The 23,249-nt window shown below is 46.8% G+C and overlaps 1 protein-coding gene across 1 annotated transcript in view; it reads right to left on the bottom strand.

Moving 5' to 3' along the window:
• hltf (helicase-like transcription factor) overlaps positions 1 to 23,249 on the bottom strand; it is a 94,076-nt gene that overhangs the window by 3,297 nt on the left and 67,530 nt on the right. The window contains exons 17-24 of the mRNA XM_085989839.1: positions 22,414 to 22,549; positions 20,455 to 20,634; positions 19,601 to 19,725; positions 18,030 to 18,208; positions 15,413 to 15,538; positions 12,177 to 12,289; positions 10,179 to 10,359; positions 2,470 to 2,550 (exon numbers count right to left, since the gene is read on the bottom strand). Coding sequence (XP_085845965.1) covers positions 2,470 to 2,550; positions 10,179 to 10,359; positions 12,177 to 12,289; positions 15,413 to 15,538; positions 18,030 to 18,208; positions 19,601 to 19,725; positions 20,455 to 20,634; positions 22,414 to 22,549 — 1,121 coding nt within the window. The remainder of the gene's footprint in view (positions 1 to 2,469; positions 2,551 to 10,178; positions 10,360 to 12,176; positions 12,290 to 15,412; positions 15,539 to 18,029; positions 18,209 to 19,600; positions 19,726 to 20,454; positions 20,635 to 22,413; positions 22,550 to 23,249) is intronic.

Raw genomic sequence — 23,249 nt, 5'->3', positions numbered from 1 at the left:
ATACCCGGCTGTAGAGCAGTGTAGCCCTGCTCGCTGTGCTTAAAGGACACGACAACAACTTACATTTATATAGCGCCTTTAACATAATTAAAACGTCCCGGGGCGCTTCACAGGAGTGTTGTCAGACAAAATTTGACCACCGAGCCACGTATTAACACAGGCGACCGAACGCTTGGTCAAAGAAGTAGGTTTTACGGAGCGACTTCAAGGAAGAGAGAAAGAGGTGACGAGGTTTGGAGGCGATCATAAGGTGGCAGACTTGTTGATCCATAATTTCATGGATCGAAGATGTCGTTGGCCCCTGGCAGGTTTGCTCTTTGATACTTAGGAGTGCTTGCAGATGGCAGGAGAACCATAAGTTGACTGCACTTCAATATAAAAGGCACCTTTTACGTTGGAACAAGTCACTGGGAGAGTTTGCTCATCAGAGAATAGACACACACAGACAGAGAATAGACACACACAGACAGACACGCACAAAGCAATCAGCTATGGTGCTGTATCTATTTTGATAAGGAAACAGCCCCCATACACAGGAAAATCTGAGTGACTTGCGTGAAAATGTGAACGTTTTGCCGCCAAGGAGGAGCGCGACTGTTCCAAGTACAAATGAACCTGGCGACATAACCAAGGGATAAAGCCGCAGGCCAATCGTGTTGGCTAGATTTGGGAGTGGTTTACTGCATCAGGCACGTATGTGTTTGGTTTGTGATAATGTTTAATTGTTAACTTTCTCCTCTTGATTTTTTTATGGACAAGACATTTCTGTGAAACATTTGCAAGTTCAAGACCCGAGGCAGTCTGTGTAAAGATAAACCAGCAAAGGGTAATGTAGCTTGAATCTAACTCTGCTCAAACAAGTGAGTCCTTCACGTGCAAGGTATTTTATTTATTTTTAAAAAAAGATTGGAAGAAAGTTGGTCTCTCATGCATTACTCAGTTTTTTAAAAAATATATAAAAATCATAGAATGGTACAGCACAGGAGGCCATTCGGCCCATCGAGTCTACACCGACTCTTTCGCAGAGCAGTCCAGTTAGTCCCACTCCCCCGCTCTTTCCCCATATCCCTGCAATTGTTTCTCCTTCAAGTATTTACCCAATTCCCTTTTGAAGGTTACTATTGACTCTGTATCCACCGCCCTATCAGGGAGTGCATTCCCAATCCTAACCACTTGTGTAAAAAGGTTTTTCCTCATGTCGGCTTTGGTTCTTTTGTCAAACACATTAAATCTGTGCCCTCTGGTTATTGACCCTTCAGTCATTGGAAACAGTTTCCCTTTTTTACCCTATCTAAACACTTAATGATTTAAAAACCTTTATCAAATCTCCACTTAGCCTTCTCTGCTCTAAGGAGAAATTGTCTCTTTTTCCTCATCTCCATTTTCTGATTCTTCGTCTCCCTCTGCTTGTCTTGCAATCTTCCTCTATCCCTCCACGTGCCGCTCAATACGTTCTCTCATTGTCACCAACTCTCCATTTGTCATATTTTTCTTTGTGTCTCACACAATCTCTCACTTTGCCTCTCTCCTACATTCCCTACTCCTCGCGGTTTTCTTTCTCTCTTTCATTATATCTCTTACTCTTCTGCCTCTCAGCGGCTGTCTTGGATCAGGCACTGAGACTTCCGATTAGCAGTGGAAAATGGATTTTATAAAAATAAAAATGGGGCAGAAAAGATTTTGAGAGATAAATAAAACAGCGGGGTGGGCCGACCAGAGGGAGCGGGTGGACGAGTAAATGCTAAAGGATTTTTCAGAGAAAATTTAAAATGCATTTGTGGGGATGGGTTACTGAGCCAGCCAATCAGCTGCCATTTTAAAAAACCAAGACAAATAGCTTGAAAAAAGATTTGAACAAAATTAGGCTGAATGTACAAGAGAGCTTGAATTTATACAACGCCTTTCACAACCTCAGGACGTCCCAAAGCGCTTTAAAAAGACAAAAATGGCACAAGAGAGATAAACAGACATGAAATGTATTCTATGAGGATCCACAGGACTGGATTGTGCAGTCGACACTAGTGTAGATCTCAGTGTCTGTTTTTGGTACAGTGCAGTCCGATACTACGCAGTTAAAATAAGCGGTTTGTCAATACAGGAAACTTTGTGCTATCCGGAGGCGAGCTATCCGGCAATCTGGAGCCACCGGCAAAAATCAGCAGCCGTTTTTTATTCTTTTTGTTTGTTTTTTTTTGTTGCTTTGTTTGAACAGTCAAGCTGTGCAAGGTCTGTAGCTACAGCAACAGCTTCAGCTACAGAGCTTTAGGGCCACACCCGAGTGTTTAGAAGCTGTTGCTAAGCAACAGTGTTTGTTGTCAAATACGGAGATAAGAATCTCCGTATCTCTCAACATTAACTCTGGAGAGTACGGCAGTTTTGAGGCAACGGCAGCAGCTCGGTCCCGTGGGTGCCGGATAGCACAAAGTTTCCTGTATTTATTTTCTTATCTGAAGTGTGCTAATAACTTACCTTGGTGATAACAACGTCCCTGGTCTGACCCAGCCTGTGGCATCTGTCAAAGCACTGGTCCTCTGCGGCAGGGTTCCAGGCCTGGGATACAAAGACAAATTACAGTACAGCTGGAGTGACACCGTTATTACAAGCCCGAGCTACGGAACGCAGGCCTTTCCCCCGGCTTTACAAGTTTTATCCAAAGTTTTTTTTTGTGTGAAGAGGATTTCCTGTCTATCTGACTGACTCCAACATCATTTTGTAACCAGACACTTGGGTACGGAGTGAGTGGGGCTGCAAACTACATCGGTTTTCCCTATCTTTGAAATAATGTCTGTGATTTTGTTTACAGAATAGAAATCAGAGACTTGTTAACCAACAAGGATAAGCAGCATCAAGCACCACCTTTCATTGATGATCTGGATGAGAGAGTCAGGAGAACCAGCAGCAAGTTTTACGGATGGCAAAGACACGTGTGGGAGTTAGGACGTTAAATTATATAAAGATTGCAGGCAGATCTAGGCGCAATGGGAGAATGGGCCCGTGTTTCACAGACGTCTTTTAACAGAGAAATATTTGGGGCAACTTCAAGCATGTATAAACCACGCAGGGCTGCATGCTCAAGGCTGCTAAGCAGGAGAAGGATCTTGGGGGTTTTAGTGCCTGATTCAATGTCACAAGGCTATTGTGAAAGTGATTAGGATGTTGTGGTGTATTGCTAGAACAATTAAATACAAAACATGAAGTACTATCCTTGCCTTATACTTGGCCAGGCTGCACCGAAAACATGGCGTCCAGCTCAGTTTCCCTTATATGGTGGGGGAATATGGAGGCTCTGAAAAAGGTTCAGATGAGGGCCACTAGTTTGATACCTGGTTTAAGGGCCTTTAGTTACCAAGGCAGACTTGGAGAGCTTGAGCTTTTTACTTTGGAAAAAGTGTAGATGTTGAGGAGATATGGTTGCGATCTTTAAAATAATGAAAGGATTAGACTCAGTCCAGGTGGATAGGCTATTTGAGCGAGATATTAGGGAGGATCGGGCACACGGATATAAGTTACGAAAGTATAGAACTAGGTTAAGGTGGTAGGAGGCACTACTTTTCGCCGAGAGTCGATGACCTCTGGAATACATTGCCGGCACATACAAGGAGTGCAGATTTGCGGCAAGCACTTGAAATGGGACCTGGATGAGTTCTTGCCAGTGGCCTACATAAGTGCATCCAGAAGACAGGGGAGTCACTGGGGAATGTGTCACGGGTCACTAGTCACCATGATCTCCTGGAGTTTTCTTGATCACCTTTGGGGGGGCCAGAGGAATTTCCCAGATTTGTTCCCCCCCCTCCCCCCCCCCCCAACTAAAAATGTTTTGCCTCTCGCAGGAGATTGCATGACTGCGGCCAGAGATGGGGTGTGTAACTTACATTATGCCAGGACAGGCTTTTTTCCTCCTTTTTTCATACGTTTGTAATTGGCTTCCTAGGTGACAATACTTTGTTCTCATTTCTTCATCTTTCATTCCTGGAAGTTATCCAGGCTATTTTTCTCTTCTCTCAATGCATCTTCTTTTCTGGCAGACTGTTTCTTTGACCCCATATCCCTAAGAGTACTTTGTTTGACTGGAGGCCCAAAACACAGTCGCCGGGAATATCTCCAGCCTCAATCCTCTCACTCGGTTGCCTGCGCCGCCTCACCAAGTGCTGAATACACGGGACGCACTGCCCAAGGAGACAACGGAGGTCAATAGGAGGCAAATTCAAGAGGGAGCCAAGGTTGGTTTTTTGGGTGGAAGAAGTGATGAGAGATACAAGAAATAAAAGCATAGATGGAATTTTTTGAACTTTAAGATGAGCCAGATGGATCAATAGGGTCTTTTCAAATCCTCAACTATGTCCTTACTTAATAACTGCTCTACGTCTATTGTGAAGTTATACCTGTTTTGGTCTGGTGCGCTGATGGGTTGAGTCATGGTAAAGGTAGGTGTGGTAAACCACTTTTATCGTTCACTATCGTTACACTATGGTTATCACTGTTTACACTGTTGTATCACTACACGAGGTCGCCTCTTGTCACGCTATTATACCTGGGCTGACCACTGCTGACTCCGCCCATGGCTCCACCTACTTGCCCAGGTATAAAGGTGGTCGACTGGCTGGTATTCCTCCTTGTTGGATCCGATCACTCACGAGGGTGGGCTCTGTTATTTAGCCAATAAAAACCTATAGTTACTGTCTTAACTCGTCGCTTTTCATTGGATGAATTGATAGGTATATCAATTTTATTGGCTAAATTTTGAAATGTCTTTAACGGAGCAGCCAAATGACCAGTCAGACGCCCAGCTACAAGAGCCACAGCAGCCGGCCTGGCTGCGAGCCCTCCGACCGCCGTACCTGGATCTAAATCCACAGGCAGCAAACTCAGCCCTCGACTTCAAACACTGGCTGAGCTGTTTCGAATCCTACCTGGGAGAATCCGGCATGCCTCAGAGATCCAAACTAAGAGTTCTGACCGCCCAAGTGAGCCCTAAAGTATTTGCACTCATCCAGGACCTTACTACATACGAGGCCGCCCTCAACCTGCTGAAAGAGCAGTACCGGAGCCCGGTAAATTCTATGTATGCCAGACATCTCCTAAGATCCCGCCCGCAACAGCCAGGAGAGTCTGTAGATGAATTTTTACGGGCGCTACAAACACTCGGCAGGGACTGTGACTTTAAAGCTGTAACGGCTGCAGAAAATACTGAAGAGAATATCCGCGATGCCTTCGTGAAAGGCCTTCGGTCTGACTACTCACGGCAAAGACTGCTCGAATCAAAGGACCTCGACCTGAACACAGCTGCAGCCCTCGCTCGCTCTCTGGAAGTGGCCCATCGGCATCTCGAGGCGTATTCCAGGTACTGTGCTGCGCGACCCTGGGACTCGGGCCCGACCCCGACCGCAATACCCCTCGCACCGCCGCCTCTGGGACCTACCTCAGCGTCGGCGTCCCGGACCCGATCGGGACCGCCACCCCCGGTACCGGCTGCGACATCGGAGCCCCGCGATCGGGCCGCCGGCTGCTTTTTCTGTGGCCAGGCGAAACACCCGAGGGCGCGCTGCCCTGCAAGAAACGCGACCTGCTCCGACTGCCACAAGAAAGGCCACTTCGCGAAGGCCTGCAGGGGGAAAGCCACAGACGCCAGCAGTGCCTCATGCGAGTTGTGGGGCGGCCATCTTTCATCAAGGCCACAGATGCCAGTATCCCCTCGTGTGAGTTGTGGGGGCGGCCATCTTTGATCAAGGCCACCGACACCGGCAGTGCCTCATGTGAGTTGTGGGGGCGGCCATCTTCTCCGCCATTTTATGCAACGTCGTGGGCACCGCCATTTTGTTCACCACACTCGACCGCCACCTTGTCTCCAGACCCGACCACAGCCTCACCCGCAGACTACAGCAGCTCGCTCAGCCATACACTAGCCTCCGTCACACTGGACCAAGCTCGCCCGCATCACCTGTCCAAGTCCATGATGGACATCAAAGTAAACGGCCACGCCACGACCTGCCTGTTCGACAGCGGAAGCACGGAGAGTTTCATCCATCCAGACACGGTGAGCCACTACTCCCTCACTGTCCAGCCAACGCGCAACCGGATCTCGATGGCGTCGAGGTCCCATTCAACAGACATCAGCGGATACTGTGTTGTGACCCTGTCGGTTAGGGGCACGGAGTATAAAAATTTTAAACTTCTCGTCCTGCCCCAACTCTGCGCTGCCGTCCTACTAGGGCTGGATTTCCAATCCCACCTTCAAAGTGTCACTTTGGCATACGGTGGACCCCTCCCCCCACTCACAGTCGACAACCAACAGCCTTTAAACCGCCCACCGCGTACCACCTGCGGCCTATCCACCCTCAGGGTTCCGCCCCCCTCCCTGTTCGCCAACCTCACCCGCGACTGTAAACCCGTCGCTACCAAGAGCGGGCGGTACAGCGCCGGGGACAGAGCTTTTATTAGCTCTGAGGTGCAGTGTCTCCTGAAAGAGGGCATCATCGAGAGGAGCAACAGCCCCTGGCGTGCCCAGGTCGTAGTCGTTAAGACCGGCAATAAAAACCGCCTAGTCATCGACTACAGCCAAACCATAAACCGGTACACCCAGCTGGACGCATACCCCCTTCCCCGCATATCTGATATGGTCAATCAGATTGCACAGTACCGAGTATTCTCTACCATCAACCTTAAGTCGGCCTACCACCAACTCCCTATCCGCCCTGAGGACCGCCAGTATACCGCCTTCGAGGCGAATGGCCGCCTCTACCACTTCCTTAGGGTTCCCTTCGGCGTCACCAACGGGGTTTCGGTCTTCCAAAGGGAGATGGACCGGATGGTTGACCAGAACGGGCTGCAAGCCACGTTCCCCTATCTAGATAACGTCACCATCTGCGGCCACGACCGGCAGGACCATGATGTTAATCTGGAGAGATTCCTCCGTACGGCCCAACGGCTGAACCTCACCTACAATAAGGAGAAATGTGTGTTTAACACCTCGCGCCTTGCCATCCTCGGCTGCGTAGTAGAGAATGGAGTCATCGGCCCCGACCCCGAAAGAATGCGCCCCCTCATGGAGCTTCCCCTCCCCCACTGTCCAAAGGCGCTGAAGAGGGCCCTGGGGCTCTTCGCCTACTATGCCCAATGGGTGCCGAATTATGCGGACAAAGCCAGACCCCTCATGAAGTCCGCCTCCTTCCCCCTGACGGCAGAAGTGTGCGCAGCCTTCTCCCTCATTAAGGGAGACATTGCTAAGGCCACAATGCACGCGGTGGATGAGTCTATCCCTTTCCAAGTGGAGAGCGATGTATCCGACTTCGCCCTAGCCGCAACCCTTAACCAGGAGGGGAGACCGGTGGCCTTCTTCTCAAGGACCCTCCAGGGCCCTGAGATCTGACACTCCTCGGTCGAGAAGGAGGGCCAGGCGATCGTGGAGGCTGTACGACGCTGGAGGCATTACCTGGCAGGCAAACGATTTACCCTCCTCACCGACCAGCGTTCGGTCGCTTTTATGTTTAATAACAAGCTGAGGGGCAAAATCAAGAACGACAAGATCTTGAGGTGGAGAATCGAGCTCTCCACCTATGATTATGAGATCTTGTACCGGCCTGGTAAACTGAATGAACCCCCAGATGCTCTATCACGAAGTACATGCGCCAACGCGCAAATTGATAGACTGCAGACCCTCCACAACGACCTCTGCCACCCCAGAGTCACCAGACTTTACCACTTCATTAAGGCCCGCAACCTGCCCTACTCCATCGAGGAGGTCAGGACCATGACCAGGAACTGCCAAACCTGTGCCGAATGCAAACCGCATTTCTTTAGGCCGGACAGAGCAAGCCTGATCAAGGCCACCCGCCCCTTCGAGCGCTTGAGCATCGATTTTAAGGGGCCCCTCCCGTCCTCTGACCGTAATGTGTACTTCCTCAACATCATTGACGAGTACTCCAGTTTCCCCTTTGCCTTCCCCTGCCCAGACATGACCAGTACCACGGTCATCAAATGCCTGAACGACCTCTTCGCCGTGTTCGGGTTCCCGAACTATATACATAGCGACCGGGGCTCCTCCTTCATGAGCGAGGAACTTCGCCAGTTCCTACTAGCGAGAGGTATTGCTGCAAGCAGGATCACCAGCTACAACCCCCGAGGGAACGGCCAGGTGGAAAGAGAGAACGCGACTGTCTGGAAGGCCGTTCTCTTAGCCTTAAAGTCCAAGGGCCTCCCAACCTCTCGCTGGCAGGAAGTCCTCCCGGCAGCGCTGCATTCCATCCGGTCACTGCTTTGCACTGCCATTAACGCCACCCCCCATGAACGAATGTTTGTTTTCCCCAGGAAGTCGACTACGGGAACCACGCTACCAACTTGGCTGACCTCTCCGGGGCCCGTCTTGCTGCGAAAGCACGCGAGGGCCCATAAAACGGACCCCCTGGTCGAGAGGGTGGACCTCCTGCACGCCAACCCCCGGTACGCCTATGTGGCATACCCAGACGGGCGGGCGGACACAGTCTCCTTACGAGACCTCGCACCCTCGGGCATCCCTGAGACACCACCGTTACCCCCCCACCACCCCCCCAAATCCAGCCCAGGTAGACGGCATGCCGGAACCCCACGAGCCTTCGCCGACCACGCAGACACCAGCATTAACATCGGATACTGCATCACCGCCGCCGCTGCTGCGACGATCGGAAAGGCTTACGAGGCCTCCGGACAGACTGACATACCCGAACTGGTAGTACACTTCACCCCGCCGGACTCAAATCTAAACAAGGGGTGAATGTGGTAAACCACTTTTATCGTTCACTATCGTTACAACAGTGTAAACAGTGATAACCATAGTGTATCACTACACGAGGTCGCCTCTTGTCACGCTGTTATACCTGGGCTGACCACTGCTGACTCCGCCCATGGCTCCACCTACTTGCCCAGGTATAAAGGTGGTCGACTGGCTGGTATTCCTCCTTGTTGGATCCGATCACCCACGAGGGTGGGCTCTGTTATTTAGCCAATAAAAACCTATAGTTACTGTCTTAACTCGTCGCTTTTCATTGGATGAATTGATAGGTATATCAGTAGGACCACTAGTTCTTGCAATGGTTTTACACACAGCAATCTTTTTATCTCAGTGAGGGGCTCCCCGAGTGGGCTGTCTAGAAGATTATGGAATGTCAAATGGACACAAAAGCCTTATATTTATTATATACATCCATTTTTCCCCCCACTTACTTTTGTGACTTGTGATGTGGAAGCAATAAGCTTGCTGAGGTCCACAATGAATTCTAATCTGCAGCAGAACACAAACAGGGGTTGTTTTTTCTCTTCAGCGCTGAGCCTCAAGATCTTGGTGGGGCAGGGGCCCTCATTCCAAATCCAGGCATGAGCTGCTCACAACATTTTCTGTCCGTTCATTTTAAATGGAACACTTTGAGCAGCCCGTGTCCGATTTTGAGAGATGGTGTTCGGCCAGGCCAACCTGTTGAGCCCCGGTACTGCAGATAAAAATCTACCTCGGGACTCAAGTCAACGATCCCAATCGCTAGCACCGTGTAGCCCTTGGTTTTGCACTTGGGCGGGGGGGGAACAGCTATATACTGAAAGACGGCAGGGTTTGTATTCCGGAAGCACGGATGAAAATAGGCTGAAGAGCCTCCTTCATCCAAACCTACCTCAAGGAAAGATGCCAAGCCTTATTGCCACCTATCGGTTTCATCAATTAGGGAAATACGGTACTAAATGTGGCTTGCGTTGTTTTAAAAAAAATGAAATGCATATAGTTCCTAATTCAGGGAGAGCCAGATGGGTGAGGAATGTTACACAACACTGGTTTAATTTTATAACAACAGAAAATGCTGGAAAAACTCAGCAGGCCAGGCAACATCCGCGGAGAGAGAAACAGAGTCAGCGTTTCAGGTCGAAACCCTTTGTCAAGACCTGAAACGTTGACTCTATTTCTCTCTCCACGGATGTTGCCTGGCCTGCTGAGTTTTTCCAGCATTTTCTGTTGTTATTTCGGATTTCCAGCATCTGCAGTATTTTGCTATCGTACTGGTTTAATTTTATGTTTAGTTAGAAAAGGAGCAGAGAACAATACTCTGGCTCTTCAAAACCATAAAAAGGAGGTTGGAGGGCAGGGGAGGGGGTGGGTGCAGGTGTTGACTACACAAATTCTTAGCACTAAACAGGTCAAAGTTTTCTGGCACATTACTCACAGGGTCCATGAGGAACACGCGAGAAGCCGCTGTCAGATTCAAGCCAACCCCGCCAGCTTTCAGCGACAGCAGCATGATGGTCGGGGAGCCCGGCTTGCTGCTCTGGAAGGACTCGATGGCATTTATCCGCCGCTTCTGTGGCATCGAGCCATCCAGACGGGCAAAGGCGAAGCCTTCTTGTCTACAAGAACAAAAGAAAAGCAGAATCGCACACGTAACCCAAATCCGCTCGGTTACGCCACGGGTCAAAGACAACAAAGGGCACCTTTTGAGGTGTGCATCAACCTCCGGCCAAGGCTCAAGTCTGAAGCCTGGTGAACAAGCTGCCGCCAACGTGACCTCATTAAATACAATTCTATCCGTAAACAAGGTACAACGTCATCAACAACTGCAGCAGGTAAAAAAACACAAAAAATATTTATAACAAACGATTTATGCACCCTTTTGTGCTACAGGGTCGTTTCCCAAGAAGAGCAATGCAGTATAAATAACCCAACTCCCAACAAGCTCCTACAACAGGGTTTTCACTCGATACCCAAACTGCCACTGGCATCCAAATGATGGCATTTACTTTGGATCTACCGTTTGTGGGTTTGACCGCAGTGGGCCCAGTTACAGCCCAACAACGCATTCCAAGCAATGCTACCCGATTGGGCCTTCTCCCCTTGACACTGGGGAAGGGGCATGGGCTGACCGAAAGTCACAAACTTTGCGCTAACTGCACGTGGGTAAGATTAGTAGACACGCATCGTGTTATTCACATTCACGACCAAGGAGAGATTGCGTGCAAGTGAATCTCGCACTCTACAGTTCACGGTTGCTGCTGAATCTGCCCCACGGTATGAACAGGTCAGATTCAGCACAATAAAGTCTGCCAGAATCACTGACAGCCAAATAATGTAGGATCACCGATACTCCTATAACACTTGTATTGGGGAACTAATTCCACTGCAAGAATTCCTAAAGTGTGTTAAGTCAGATGCTACTCTGAATTGGTTTTATTCGTTGTGAGCTGGTGTTCAGATTGCAGGCTGCAACACAAACAGACTTTGCAGTTGTTCAATCAGCACAATCATGACCTCAGACAGGCTGAAAACTAACTTGGTTCTGGGCAAACCAAATGGCAGCCTGCAATGTCCAATGCTGTCATTCCAGGTTTACTTCAGGGACTGATTTTTGCCTCAGGAGACCTCGGATGGTTGTAAGACGAGTCTCTGTGTCTTCTGAGGCAATGCTGTAACGTTAACGCAGTGTCAGCTTCAAACATTTCACGTCCTCGCCAAAGCCAAAAATAAAACTTAATTAGGAGATTTTTTTTAAATTTTTTTATATAAAACACAGCAGTAACAAAATCTCGTTTAATTAAGAGGAAGTCCATTTCTGCAACCTCGTCTGTGACAATAATTCAGGCTGCAATATTCAGAGCAACTAAAGTCTTCAGAAACATCATATGAGAGGCAAACCTGCATTATACACGGGATGTCTACCTGAAAGAGCACCCAACTACCACTTAATTGGACCAAAGGCCGCAGACAAACTCTGCCTTGGGCTGCAGAATGAGAATTTACTTCTTTATTTCAGTTGCTTTTGGTGTGGTGTGCGTGTGTTTAAGAAGTGGAACCCATAGATCGAGAAGCTCTTCACAAAGTGATCAACATGAGGGATGGACATCTGGGCAGGGAAGACACCCATCCCACCCTCCCGCCCTCAGTCTGGGGAAGTGGAGGCTTTTTATTTCTAGATGGGCTGAATGATCTTCCTTGTCCATAACCAGCTCGTCAACGGTTTTAATTTCCTTTTCTGCAGTTTGTAATATTTCTTGCAACAATTTCAGAAGCACTTACTAAGGCTGCGTCACCCGCTGTTCATGAATAGCTAAGCAGTCTATCCTTCAGTGCGCGGCTTCTTAGCCTCAACACTGTAAAAACACCGATGCGCCCACTGGCTGCTGATAGTTCAAGGAGGAAAAAAAAGTAAACGCCCGAGGTCTATACCTACCGGAGAGGAGTTTCTATAAGAGTAAGGAAGGCTGTGAACTGAGAGACTACTAAACTCTTGATGGTGGGGTCCTGCTTTCGAAGCTCAATCAAGGAATGCATCAGGGCATCTACCTGCAATTGTACACAGCAAAATTATACAGGTCAGTATTAGCTGCTGTGCCGAGATTCCTTTCTAAAGACTTTCAGAATTATGTCCTGTTATTGCGGCACTTTCTTTTAATTGTCCCCATCCCTTTCAATTTTACTTGGGTGCAATTTTCCGCTCCGCCAATTGGTATGCTCCCTACACCTGTCAAAGTTTGCACCTGGATCTGTAAATAATTATGCAAATGCCCTGACCCACAAATTTGGATGCTACAGGTAGACTATCCTTTATCTGAAAACCTCGGGACCAGCCGAGTTTCGGATAAAGGAGAATTTCGGATTTCGGAAGGTGGGTCGGCGGGGGTGGGGTCGGCGGGGGGTCGTGCGCACGACTTACGCTGACGCTCAGCGTAAGTCAGTCGGGGTCGGCGGGGGGGGGGGGGGGGTCGGCGGTTGTCGGGGCCGGCGGGGTCCGCGGTTGTCGGGGCCGGCGGGGGGTCCGCGGTTGTCGGGGCTGGCGGGGTCGGCAGTTGTCGGGGCTGGCGGGGTCGGCGGGGGGGTCGTGCGCACGACTTACCCTTTATCCGAACTTCCGCAACCGGAACCCTCTAAAAACCGAAGGTTTTTTCGTTCAGCGTAAGTCGTTCGCACGACTTACGCTGAACGAAAAAACCTTCGGTTTTTAGAGGGTTTCGGAAGTCCGGATAAAGGGTAGTCTACCTGTATTAGCAAATTGTCATTCTGGCAGGATCAGCACCAGTTCTTTACCATTTAGACGATAGCAAAATACTGTGGATGTTGGAAATCCGAAATAACAGAAAATGCTGGAAAAACTCAGGAGGTCAGGCAACATCCCGTGGACAGAAATTTAGCATTTTTTACCATTTAGACCCAATTTACACCAGTAGAGAAAAATCAACCGTGGGAGTTGTGGTGTTCTTACGGAGTGAGATAAATTGAAGTAGCTTATATGTGTAAGTGAAGTCCAGGGAGTCTAACCTCACAAGTGGGGATAGTGAGATAACTGGTACATGATTGGGACTGATGCCTGCATGGAGCAAACACAGCACATCATGGAGCTCCGGATGAGCCACCTACAGTCATCCAGATAACACTCACTGAGATGCACATGGTTGCCTTCTTGATGAAAATCACTAAAAACTTTAATCAGCATCTCCATATTGATGCTGTGTGGGGGATCATGCCATTCACAAAATGGTAACCATTTTTGGCTGTATAATAAATCACTGCACTTCAAAGTAATTAAATGTCAGTCGTTACAAATTCAGAGTTTTGGCTTAGATATTCTCTCAGGTTCCGCGGTGCACAATATCTAACTATACAATAGCAGAAAAGGGGTGTAATAATAGTATCCCCTTGTAATCGGAACTAGATATTTGAAACTTTCACATGTGCTTATTCCCTGTCTTCGAAGGCAGACCGAGCAAACGCTTGGTGAGACAAGGCCAGATTCAAATCTTTTTAAGTGACTTTATTTCACAGTAAGGTAACATGCACAGCAATTTTTTTTGACCATTTTTTCCATTGAAGGAATTTGAATAAAGAGTTACGATCGGATTCACTTATTTCAATCAATGCAACTTGTCTGCTCGTAATCACATGCTGCACTTCCCCGCATTATATGGAGGGACTAGAGAAACTGGGATTGTTCTCCTTAGAGCAGTGAAGGTTAAGGGGAGATTTAATAGAGGGTGTTCAAAATTATGAGGGGTTTTGATAGAGTAGACAGGGAGAAACTGTTTCCACTGGCAGGAGGGACAGTAACCCAAGGATCCGGATTTAAGGTAATTAGCTAGAGAACCAGAGGGAAGATGAGAATTTATTTTTTAAAACGCGAGTTAGAATGCACTGCCTAATAGGGCGATGGAAGCAGATTCAATGGTAAATTACAAAAGGGAATTGGATATATACTTGAAAAGGAAAAATGTGCAGGGCTATGGGGAAAGAGCAGGACTAATTGGATAGTTCTTTCAAAGAGCCGGCACAGGCACTGGCATGATGGGCCAAATGTTCTCCTTCTGTGCTGTATGATTCTATGATCAGTGGGTCACCTTGCTTGACTTAAACAAATTTATTTTCTAACCTTCTTGCAGCCTTTGTTGTACCCATCTGCTTTTGTAGGATCACTGATCCAGTGTTTCTATTTAATCTCCCTCGCTTCACAACCAGAAAGCAACCAAGGAACTTCCTAACACAATGGATATGTGGAGTTTATCGAATGCAAAGACGCACTAATGAATTGCTGATTAGTTAGTCTATAGGGAATCATTAAAGCTAACTCATTAATATTTTAACCACTTGGCAATGCCTTTATTATATTTAAACCTTGTATAGAATATATTTTATTATAAAATCATTTGTAAAGTAACTCTATTCAAATTCCTTCAATGGAAAAAATGGTCAAAAAAAATCTCAATGTGATGAGGTGAAGCAAGGCATGAGGCACAATACGACGAAAGAGCTTCTTTTCTCCCCACCCACCAAAAGGGCATTGCGACCGATGGCAAACATTAATGGGCCACCGTCAGCAGCATTGAATGACCCGATGGTGGAGTGTCCCCCTGACGAGAGTAACTGGAAAAACTGGCTTCTGTATGTAGAACAAAAGATGCTTTTGTCGTCCAGTTTCCTTTAGAAATCTCCATTTAGCTCACCCTCAAACCAGACTGTCCAGTCCCAAAATGGGCAAGCAGCAATCCTGGAGGTACATCATTTGTTTAAACTATACTAAAGGTGGCAAACGCTAAAAATCACTCAAGACATTCCCTGCCCTCAATATCTTAGATAAAAACTCACCCAACTGCGCTCCCCACCTCTGCCATTAAAAAAAAGTGACAAAAATTGCCCTGCCTGCCCAGGAGTTATCCAGCCTGTCTTGTCATTTTGAGGTTAAATTTGAGCAACTCAATTGCCACTTACTGTCAAATTTATAAAAACTGAGCTCTCATGCAGACAGGCCACGAATGCTGCAGCTGCTGGTCTTCCCAAATGTCTGCAGGCCGACGTTCCACAGATGACATCCATGCCATCTCTCAGAATCTCCCCTTCCCGACATCAGTGCTTCTCCTCACAACTGGTTGGATCGGTTTTTTTTTTTAAAAAGAAAAGAACTCAAAGCTTCTGACTGACCTTTGAACTGGAGACCCAGGCCTGCTGAGTTTTATCAAGTGCCACAGAGTCTGTCTCTTCAGGGGGACACTCCACCAGCTGTTCTACTCGGATCTCGGTCCTGCACAAGGGGCACCTGGCAGTGGGCTGGGAAGAAAAAGGAGGAAAAACGTAACGAGACACATCGACTGATCAGACACACTTAACTAGTTTGCAAGAATTGAAGCTCCCGTGTTTACATTGATAAAGCACTTTGCAGCGTGCCTACAGTACATGTCCTCTCGAAGTTCACCTTGTTTATACTGCGAGGGTCACCGCAGCATGCTCCAGTGTTTATAAAGTTCTTTCTCAATGTCACAGCTCAAATTATTGGGTCATTCAATGCTGCTGGCAGTGGCCCATTAATGTTTGCCATCGGTCACAATGCCCTTTTGGGGGGGCACACAGCAACGTCGAAGGTGGGCTTCTAAGCCATCAGAGGCACTGGTATTGGCACTTTTTATATTACGGCATCAACACTAATATAAATGCATCTTCTTCTTAGCCCCTCGGAACCGAGGATGACTTGCTTCCACATTAAAAATGAGTTCTCAGGTGACTGATGAGTCCAGTGCGGGACCTACAGTCTCAGTCACAGGTGGGGCAGACGGTGGTTGAAGGGGGCGGGTGGGTCGGGTGCTTGGGTTGACGTGCGCTCCTTGCGCTTGCTCCCGGCGAAGAGACTCGAGGTGTTCGGCGCCTTCCCGGATGCTTCTCCTCCACTTTGTGCGGTCTTGGGCCAGGGATTCCCAGGTGTCGGTGGGTAAATGCATCAGTGAGCATACAGCACACCAGTGAACCCTTCCAACACATGCAGCAAAGTAGGAGCAGCCTCGTGCAGTTTTGCAGCAGGCATTTGTTAATACCTTTTTAAGGCTTTTATCATTCTGCTTCTTAGAGGAAAAATCTTAAGGGATTTATTTTTGAAAATGTTCCCAGTTTGCAATCGATCAGTACGGCACACTTGCTCCAGTGAACGCAACCTTTTCACGTGTGCCTTTTCACCCCATCATTAGTACTGCTCTCCGCCAGTTGTCACACTAATTACAAAATATATTGAAACTTAAATATTTATATACATTTAAAAAAAAAATTGACTTAAGACTTTATCCCTAATAATTATTAAATTATAATGACAAGTCATTAGTTTTGTGTTTAGACCACAGGCTGGGTAACTCCTGGGCTGCACTTAGACAATTACTGCGCTGACGTGGCTTCTACAGGGGATTCCACTCCACTTCGCTCCAGAGTCAGGTCGGGCCAGGCCTTGTACAGCAGTCCAGTGATTATAGCATCTGGATATGGGGTCATGAATTCAAAGCCCACCATGGCAAGTAGTGAAACTGTATTGAATAAATCATAGAATCTTACAGCACCAAAGGCGGCCATTCAGCCCATCGTGCCTGTGCCGGCTCTTTGAAAGCTATCCCATTAGTCCCACTCCTTTGCTCTTTCCCCATAGCCCTGCAAATTTTTCCTTTTCAAGTATACATCCAATTCCCTTTGGAAAGTTACTACTGAATCTGCATCCACCGCCCTTTCAGGCAATGCTTTCCAGATCACAACAACTCACCGTAAATAAAAAAATTCTCATCTCCCCCTCTGGTTCTTTTGCCAATGATCTTAAACCGGCGTCCTCTGGTTACTGACCCACTCGCCAGTTTCTCCTGGTAATTTGTGGGCTAGCACCAGGAAAACTGACCAAAGATGCCGATTGTTGTAAAAACCCAACTAGTTACCAAATGCCCTTCAGAGAAGGGGGTCTGCCGCTCCCACCCGATCAGGCCAACAAATGACTTCAGTTCCACAGTACGTATCACAGAAACCCCAGAGTGCAGATAGAGGCCATTTTGGCCCATCGAGCCTGCACCGACACATATCCCACCCGATCCCCGTAACCCCACGTATTTAATCCCCCTAACACTAAGGGTCAATTTATCATAGCCAATCAACCTAACCCGCACATCTTTGGACTGTGGGAGGAAACCGGAGCACCCGGAGAAAACCCACGCAAACACGGGGAGAATGTGCAAACTCCACACAGACAGTCGCCCAAGGCCGGATTCGAACCCGGGTCCCTGGCGCTGTGAGGCAACAGTGCTAACCACTATGCCACCGTGCTGCCCAAATGCTTAATGATGCTTAATGTCCTCTGAAGTGGCTTAGCAAACGACTCATTTTTAATAACTACTTCAAGAAGGCCCACCTCAAGGCAACTAACGATGGACAATAAATGCAGTCTTGTCAGCATTACCAATATCCCAAGAATAAATAACAAGAGAACATATACTGCAACTTAGTTAGCATCTGTATGAAGCAAAACCACTTTGTATCGACACTTGAAAATACAGCCTTAAATAACCATGCCAGAAATTTCCTCGGGGATTCTCCCAATCAACCGCCATAACTTCAGCGGGATATTGGCAGAAACCCCCGGATACACGTGAACGGGGTTTCCGCTGAAGTTACAGCAGCAAATCAGGAGAACCCCCGAGGAAATTCCTGGCACCAATGTCAACACAAACTTTCGCAGAAATCTCCTAAAACCCACGAGTTACAGAAGAGTTTGCGTAACGTCGCATTCCGGTCATCCACTGACCTGCTCATTCCGAATAACCTGGCAGATGCACGGCCTGCAGTAAACGTGGGCACAGTGTGTAATTACAGGAAAGGTCAGCGATTCCAGGCAAATGGCGCATTCTTCATCAGAGCCACAACTCAAAACTAGCTTAATCTTCTTCACCAACTTTTCCCGCAGTTCATCAGGAGTGGCAGTGTCTATTTGAGTGAGAGAGAGAGAGTGAGTGAATTGACCACCATTTAGTATATTTCCATCTAAAATGAACAGAAATAACCAACCCTTCCAATTTTAACCATTTACACAAACTCAAATCGAACCTGGACTATTGACTTAGCACAGCTGGATGCTCTATATCTGAACAGTTTAGGAAATAGTCCTGTTTGGAGAAATCATTAATTTGGATGATTGGGATGTTTTGTTTATTAAATTATATCAATTCAACACAAAAACAAACGTACATCATGTTTCATCAAAGCTTGCATGTGCTATGCTTGGTGGGCCATAGGTGGTTTAGATAGCTAACTAGTTCAGTTAAGTGGCCAGTACTGAATCAGAGTGGACTTTACGTTTAAGGAAAACCTCCAAAATTCTCCAATGTTCCTTGCCTCTGCAGTTCCTACCTAGGGGGCAAATGCATCAATTACTCCAAAGTTTACATGGCCAGTCTCCCATCCTCTACCTTCCATAAACCTCAACTTGTCCAAAGCTCCATTGCTTGTATTCTATCTCACATCAAGGGCCACTCACCCATCACCAATGTCTTCCCCAGCTTTGTGCTGTGGGCCCGCGTGGGATTCTGATCCTGGGCCTGCTCCAGCTGCCGGCGCACAGTGCTCGCATATCCCAGAGGTGCAGTTAGTTCGAAGCGTTCCCTGGGATCACGTGGGCCATGGGGAGCCAATCGGAGCAGGGAATGCTTCATTCATAGATTTGACAGGAAGACCTGTCAAATCTATGAATAGAGATCGGCCCCAAAACCTCAGTAAAACTTCAAATAATTTTTTTTTTTTTTTTTAAATCACATTTTTAAAATAATTATAAGCTAACAATTTTAAATAAAATTTTAAATTTTTGAAAAAATTAAAGTTTTTAACGGGGCTAAAAATAAACTTACCTTTCTTTAAAGTATTTAAAAATGAAAAACCTGTGGAAAAAATGTTTAAATTTTACTTAATTCGCCTCTTACCTTGTTAAAAGCAGGCCTTGCGACTCTTTTTTTCATGCGCAGCTGCTGGAGACTTACCCTCATGGAGAAACCTGTGAAAAAAGCGGAAGTTCAAGGTCGACGCGCTGCCTCTCTGGCGCACGCGTTTGACCTCCGAACCCCTTCCTTCAAGGGAACGGAAGTTCCGGTTTCCAGCGTATGCGTGAAACCGGCACTTTCGTTGGCCAGACGGGCGAGTACACAGTACTTACTCACCCGTGGGGACCCGAATTTCTGGCCCTATGACTCTAATTTCGTATTCATGCTGCCACTGCCACTTCAATCCTATGGGCTTCAATTAAGAAGATAAAAAGGTGTCTGAAGCAGTCTCCCATTTCATTTGCAGAAACACAATGGCGAGGATCTCGGATAACGCTGCTCCTACCTGAGGAACCCATTACAGCTGAAGAATTTGCAAACAGCCGAGGATGGCAGCACAGCTGCCTCAGCCAGACCAGGATAGCGAGGACATCTGCGTAATGTGTGAAAATGGATCCTTCACTGAAGTATCTGAAAAATGTTGGAATAAGGGAGAAGCATTAAACTGTGGGCATGTGTGTGTTTGAATGCAGCATGCGATCACAGCGCCGAGGTGAACTGCTCAGTCGGTGCTACCTCCTCACTGAAAACACGGGGCTGTCACGCTAAATCTCAGGCAGGCAGACACAGTTGTCAAACCACAATGTTCCTAATATGCACAATAACAAAAGAGAGAGCAAGAGCGGCAGAGGAGAATTTGAGAGTGGGAAAGAAATTTAGAGACAGTTACAGGAAGAGAGGCAATTTTTTTTTTGTCCATGAGCTTTGCCACAAGAGATCAACTACTTTGTTAAAAAATAAAGTTATGATTGCACTTATGCTTCGCAAAGCAACTTAAAATAACATTTTCCACTTTGCCGGGAACTCATACCGAGAGACTGCAGACCTCCAGCCCATGGTTTCCTGGCTATTAAAATTAATCTCCCACTTAAGCACTCTCGGATTACTGTCTCTTCTGATTAATTCACATAACTAAGCAATCGAAGCCTGGCTATCAAATGGCTACACGAGGCATGTACTCAGTAACAAATTGCAATCTTCCCAAATATTTGCCCCTTTATTGCTGAATATTATGGCGCAAATAAAACATTAGCATTACAAAAAGGTTAAGGATGTGCATGGGACAAAATGTGGCAATGATACAATTTTGTACTGCCCCCACTTTCTGTACAGGAGGCTGGGATTCCTTCAGAATCTCACCTGCCGATAATAGCCCGGCCTTCATTCTTCACAGATTCGTATATCTGCTTCTCTTCATCGGACAGAGTTATATGTTGAACAAAGACAGTGCGTGCCGGAAGCTCAATTACCGGCTTGCCGTTTACCTTGCTGGTTTTGGTTCTTCGCAAGGTAATGTTGTTTATTAATGCTTGTAGCCGTCTGAAGAATAAACACACAAACGAGTTAGGAGCCTCCGGTTTAGAACGCATCCTTCTCAGGTCCATACATCACTAGTATGGAGTTTTACATAGAAATTACAGCACAGAAATACGCCGATGTTTATGCTCCACACGAGCCTTCTCGCGACTTACTTCACCTCACCCTATCCTTCTATTCCTTTCTCCCTCATGTGCTTATCTAGCTTCCCCTTAAATGCATCTATGCTATTCGCCTCAGCTACTCCATGGGGTAACAAGTTCCACATGCTAGCCACTCTCTGGGAAAAGAAGTTTCTCTTAAATTCCTTTTTGGATTTATTAGTGACTATCTTATATTTATGACCCCTAGCTTTGAATTCTCTTGTAAGTGGAAACATCTCTGTCAAACTTATCAAAGCCTTTCATTATTTTAAAAACCTCCATCATGTCATCCCTCAGCTTTCTCTTTTCTAGAGAAAAGAACCCCAGCCTATTCAGTCTTTCCGGAGTTATAACCTCTCAGCTCTAGTATTACCTATGTGAATCTTTTCTGCACAAATTCTCCAGTGCCTGGATATCCTTTTTGTAATATGGAGACCAAATCTGTGCATAGTGCTCAGTTTTGTTTTAATATGCAAGAGAAAAGATAGAGAATATTAGCTCTGCACTTGCAGACTAATCACCACCAGCTATAAACTGCACTATATAAACTATGTTGGATAATGCAAACTTATATTCTTGAAAATAAAGCTCGTTAGCTTGGTAGTACTTTTGCCTCAGAGTCAGAGGCTTGGGGGTCAAGCCCCACGCCAGGACTTTAGTTGGCCCAGGCTCGAGGGGCTGAATGGTCTACTCTGGTTCCTGTAAACTAAGCTGACCCCCCAGTGCAGTATTGCAAGTTCTGCCTTGCCATAGGAGCTACCGTTTAGCTGAAGAGTTATACTGAAGCACAGTCTGGCCATTTCAGTGATTCAGATGGATGTACAAGATCCCACTGCATTACTAGAAGAGCAGCAGAGTTCTCCCAGTGTCCCAGTCCTCCCTCCTGCCAAACCAGACCACCAAACACAGGCTATTTGGCCATTCACTCAATTGCTGCTTACACAATCTAGCTGTATGCAAATTGGCAGCTAGGATTTCCTACCCAACCGTGCCTCCCATCAAAGTAATTCATTGTTAGTTAAGCGTTGTGGGATGTTTCAAGGAGATATTTTGTACGCCTTTATATCTATCAAATTCTAATTATTTATTCCACTGAAAACTATCAGAATTACATTTTATTTTTTAAAATGTTACTGATATCTATGAAATACAAAGTTCAAGAAGTGTGTGTGTGTTCGGTGTCCTCTAGTACATTGTGTTTACATGGACAGTGGCCGTAGCAATATAGAAATGAGCCGCCCAGGAATGATCTGCTTCCAAGCAGCTTTGTAGCTCAAACTGCTCCATCACGCATTACCTGCAAGCGATAAACTGAAGATGCATGTTGCATAGTCTGATTAAAGAAAAATATACAGAGCTGAAAGCACATTTCAATAGCAGTATTCTTGTATTATGGCTCCTTATTCCCCAACAGCTCCAATTTAACATCCCCATCCTAGTCTTTAAATCCCTATGGTCTCACCCTCTCCTAACTCCACAATCGCCTTTAGCTCGATATTCCTCTGCTCTGAATACTTTTCTCGGACTCCAGACTCTTGTGCAATCCCCCCTTCCCTTCACAGAACCTTCACCTGCCTAGATCCTACTCTCGGGATTTCCCTCCCTCCATCTCACCCAATTTCAGGTCAAAAATACCTACTTGAGACCATGCTGATCCCCCATGGTTACAGGCCGTTGGATAGTCCGGTGCCACCACTGTCTGTCTGTAAATGGTTTCAACTTCAGGAACGAAAGAATGGACCAAAGATCTTTCAAGGAATTTTGAATTGGTGTGCCTGTGGCAGAATCATATTGAATGAATAGCTACATGGCTTAACAAACCTTCTCTTACTCTGCATTGAAAGTTGCTTTCACGATAATAGACTCATGGGAGTCCCAGTTTAGAACATTTGCATCCTGATGGACTGGAAGACTTTCGACATAACTGCTGTTGTGATCATGGCAAAATGAATAAAAGGAGTGGAACAACCAAGGTGGTCAGAAAAGCATGTTGGATGTTCAGGAACTGGCAGACACACAGCACAATTACCTGTCAAGTCCAATGATAATGCTTAGTGCATAAAACAGGCAGTTACACGGAGATGAACTTATGCATGTCAACTTAGCAGCACTCTCACCTCTAGCTCAGAAGGTTGTGGAATTGAGCACGACAACAGGTCTTGAACACATAATCCAAGATGACATTTCAGTGCAGTACTGGGAGTGCTGCATTGTCAGAGGTGGTGTCCTCTGGATGAGGTTTTAAACCAAGGCGGTGGGATTGGTATTCTGGGGATCAAATGAACTGAAGGGCCTTCTACGTCTGGACCCATCTGGTGAGTGATGGCTTCGGGTTTAGCAGCATTTATGCGCAAAACAAGTTTAAATAAAACAACAGCTCCCAGGCTGCCTTGAACGTCCAAGTAGCTCCCTTTGTAACACTGAGGATTAGTTACAGTTCGGGAAGATCATCTTCCCTGTTTAATTGCAAAATAC

This window comes from Somniosus microcephalus, chromosome 6 (genome assembly GCF_052327205.1).
Source record: "Somniosus microcephalus isolate GS21.2 chromosome 6, FLI_Smic_1.0, whole genome shotgun sequence".
In the NCBI taxonomy this organism is placed as follows: domain Eukaryota; kingdom Metazoa; phylum Chordata; class Chondrichthyes; order Squaliformes; family Somniosidae; genus Somniosus; species Somniosus microcephalus.
The sequence above is the reverse complement of the archived record's forward strand: the minus strand, read 5'-3'. Positions and strand labels throughout refer to the sequence as shown.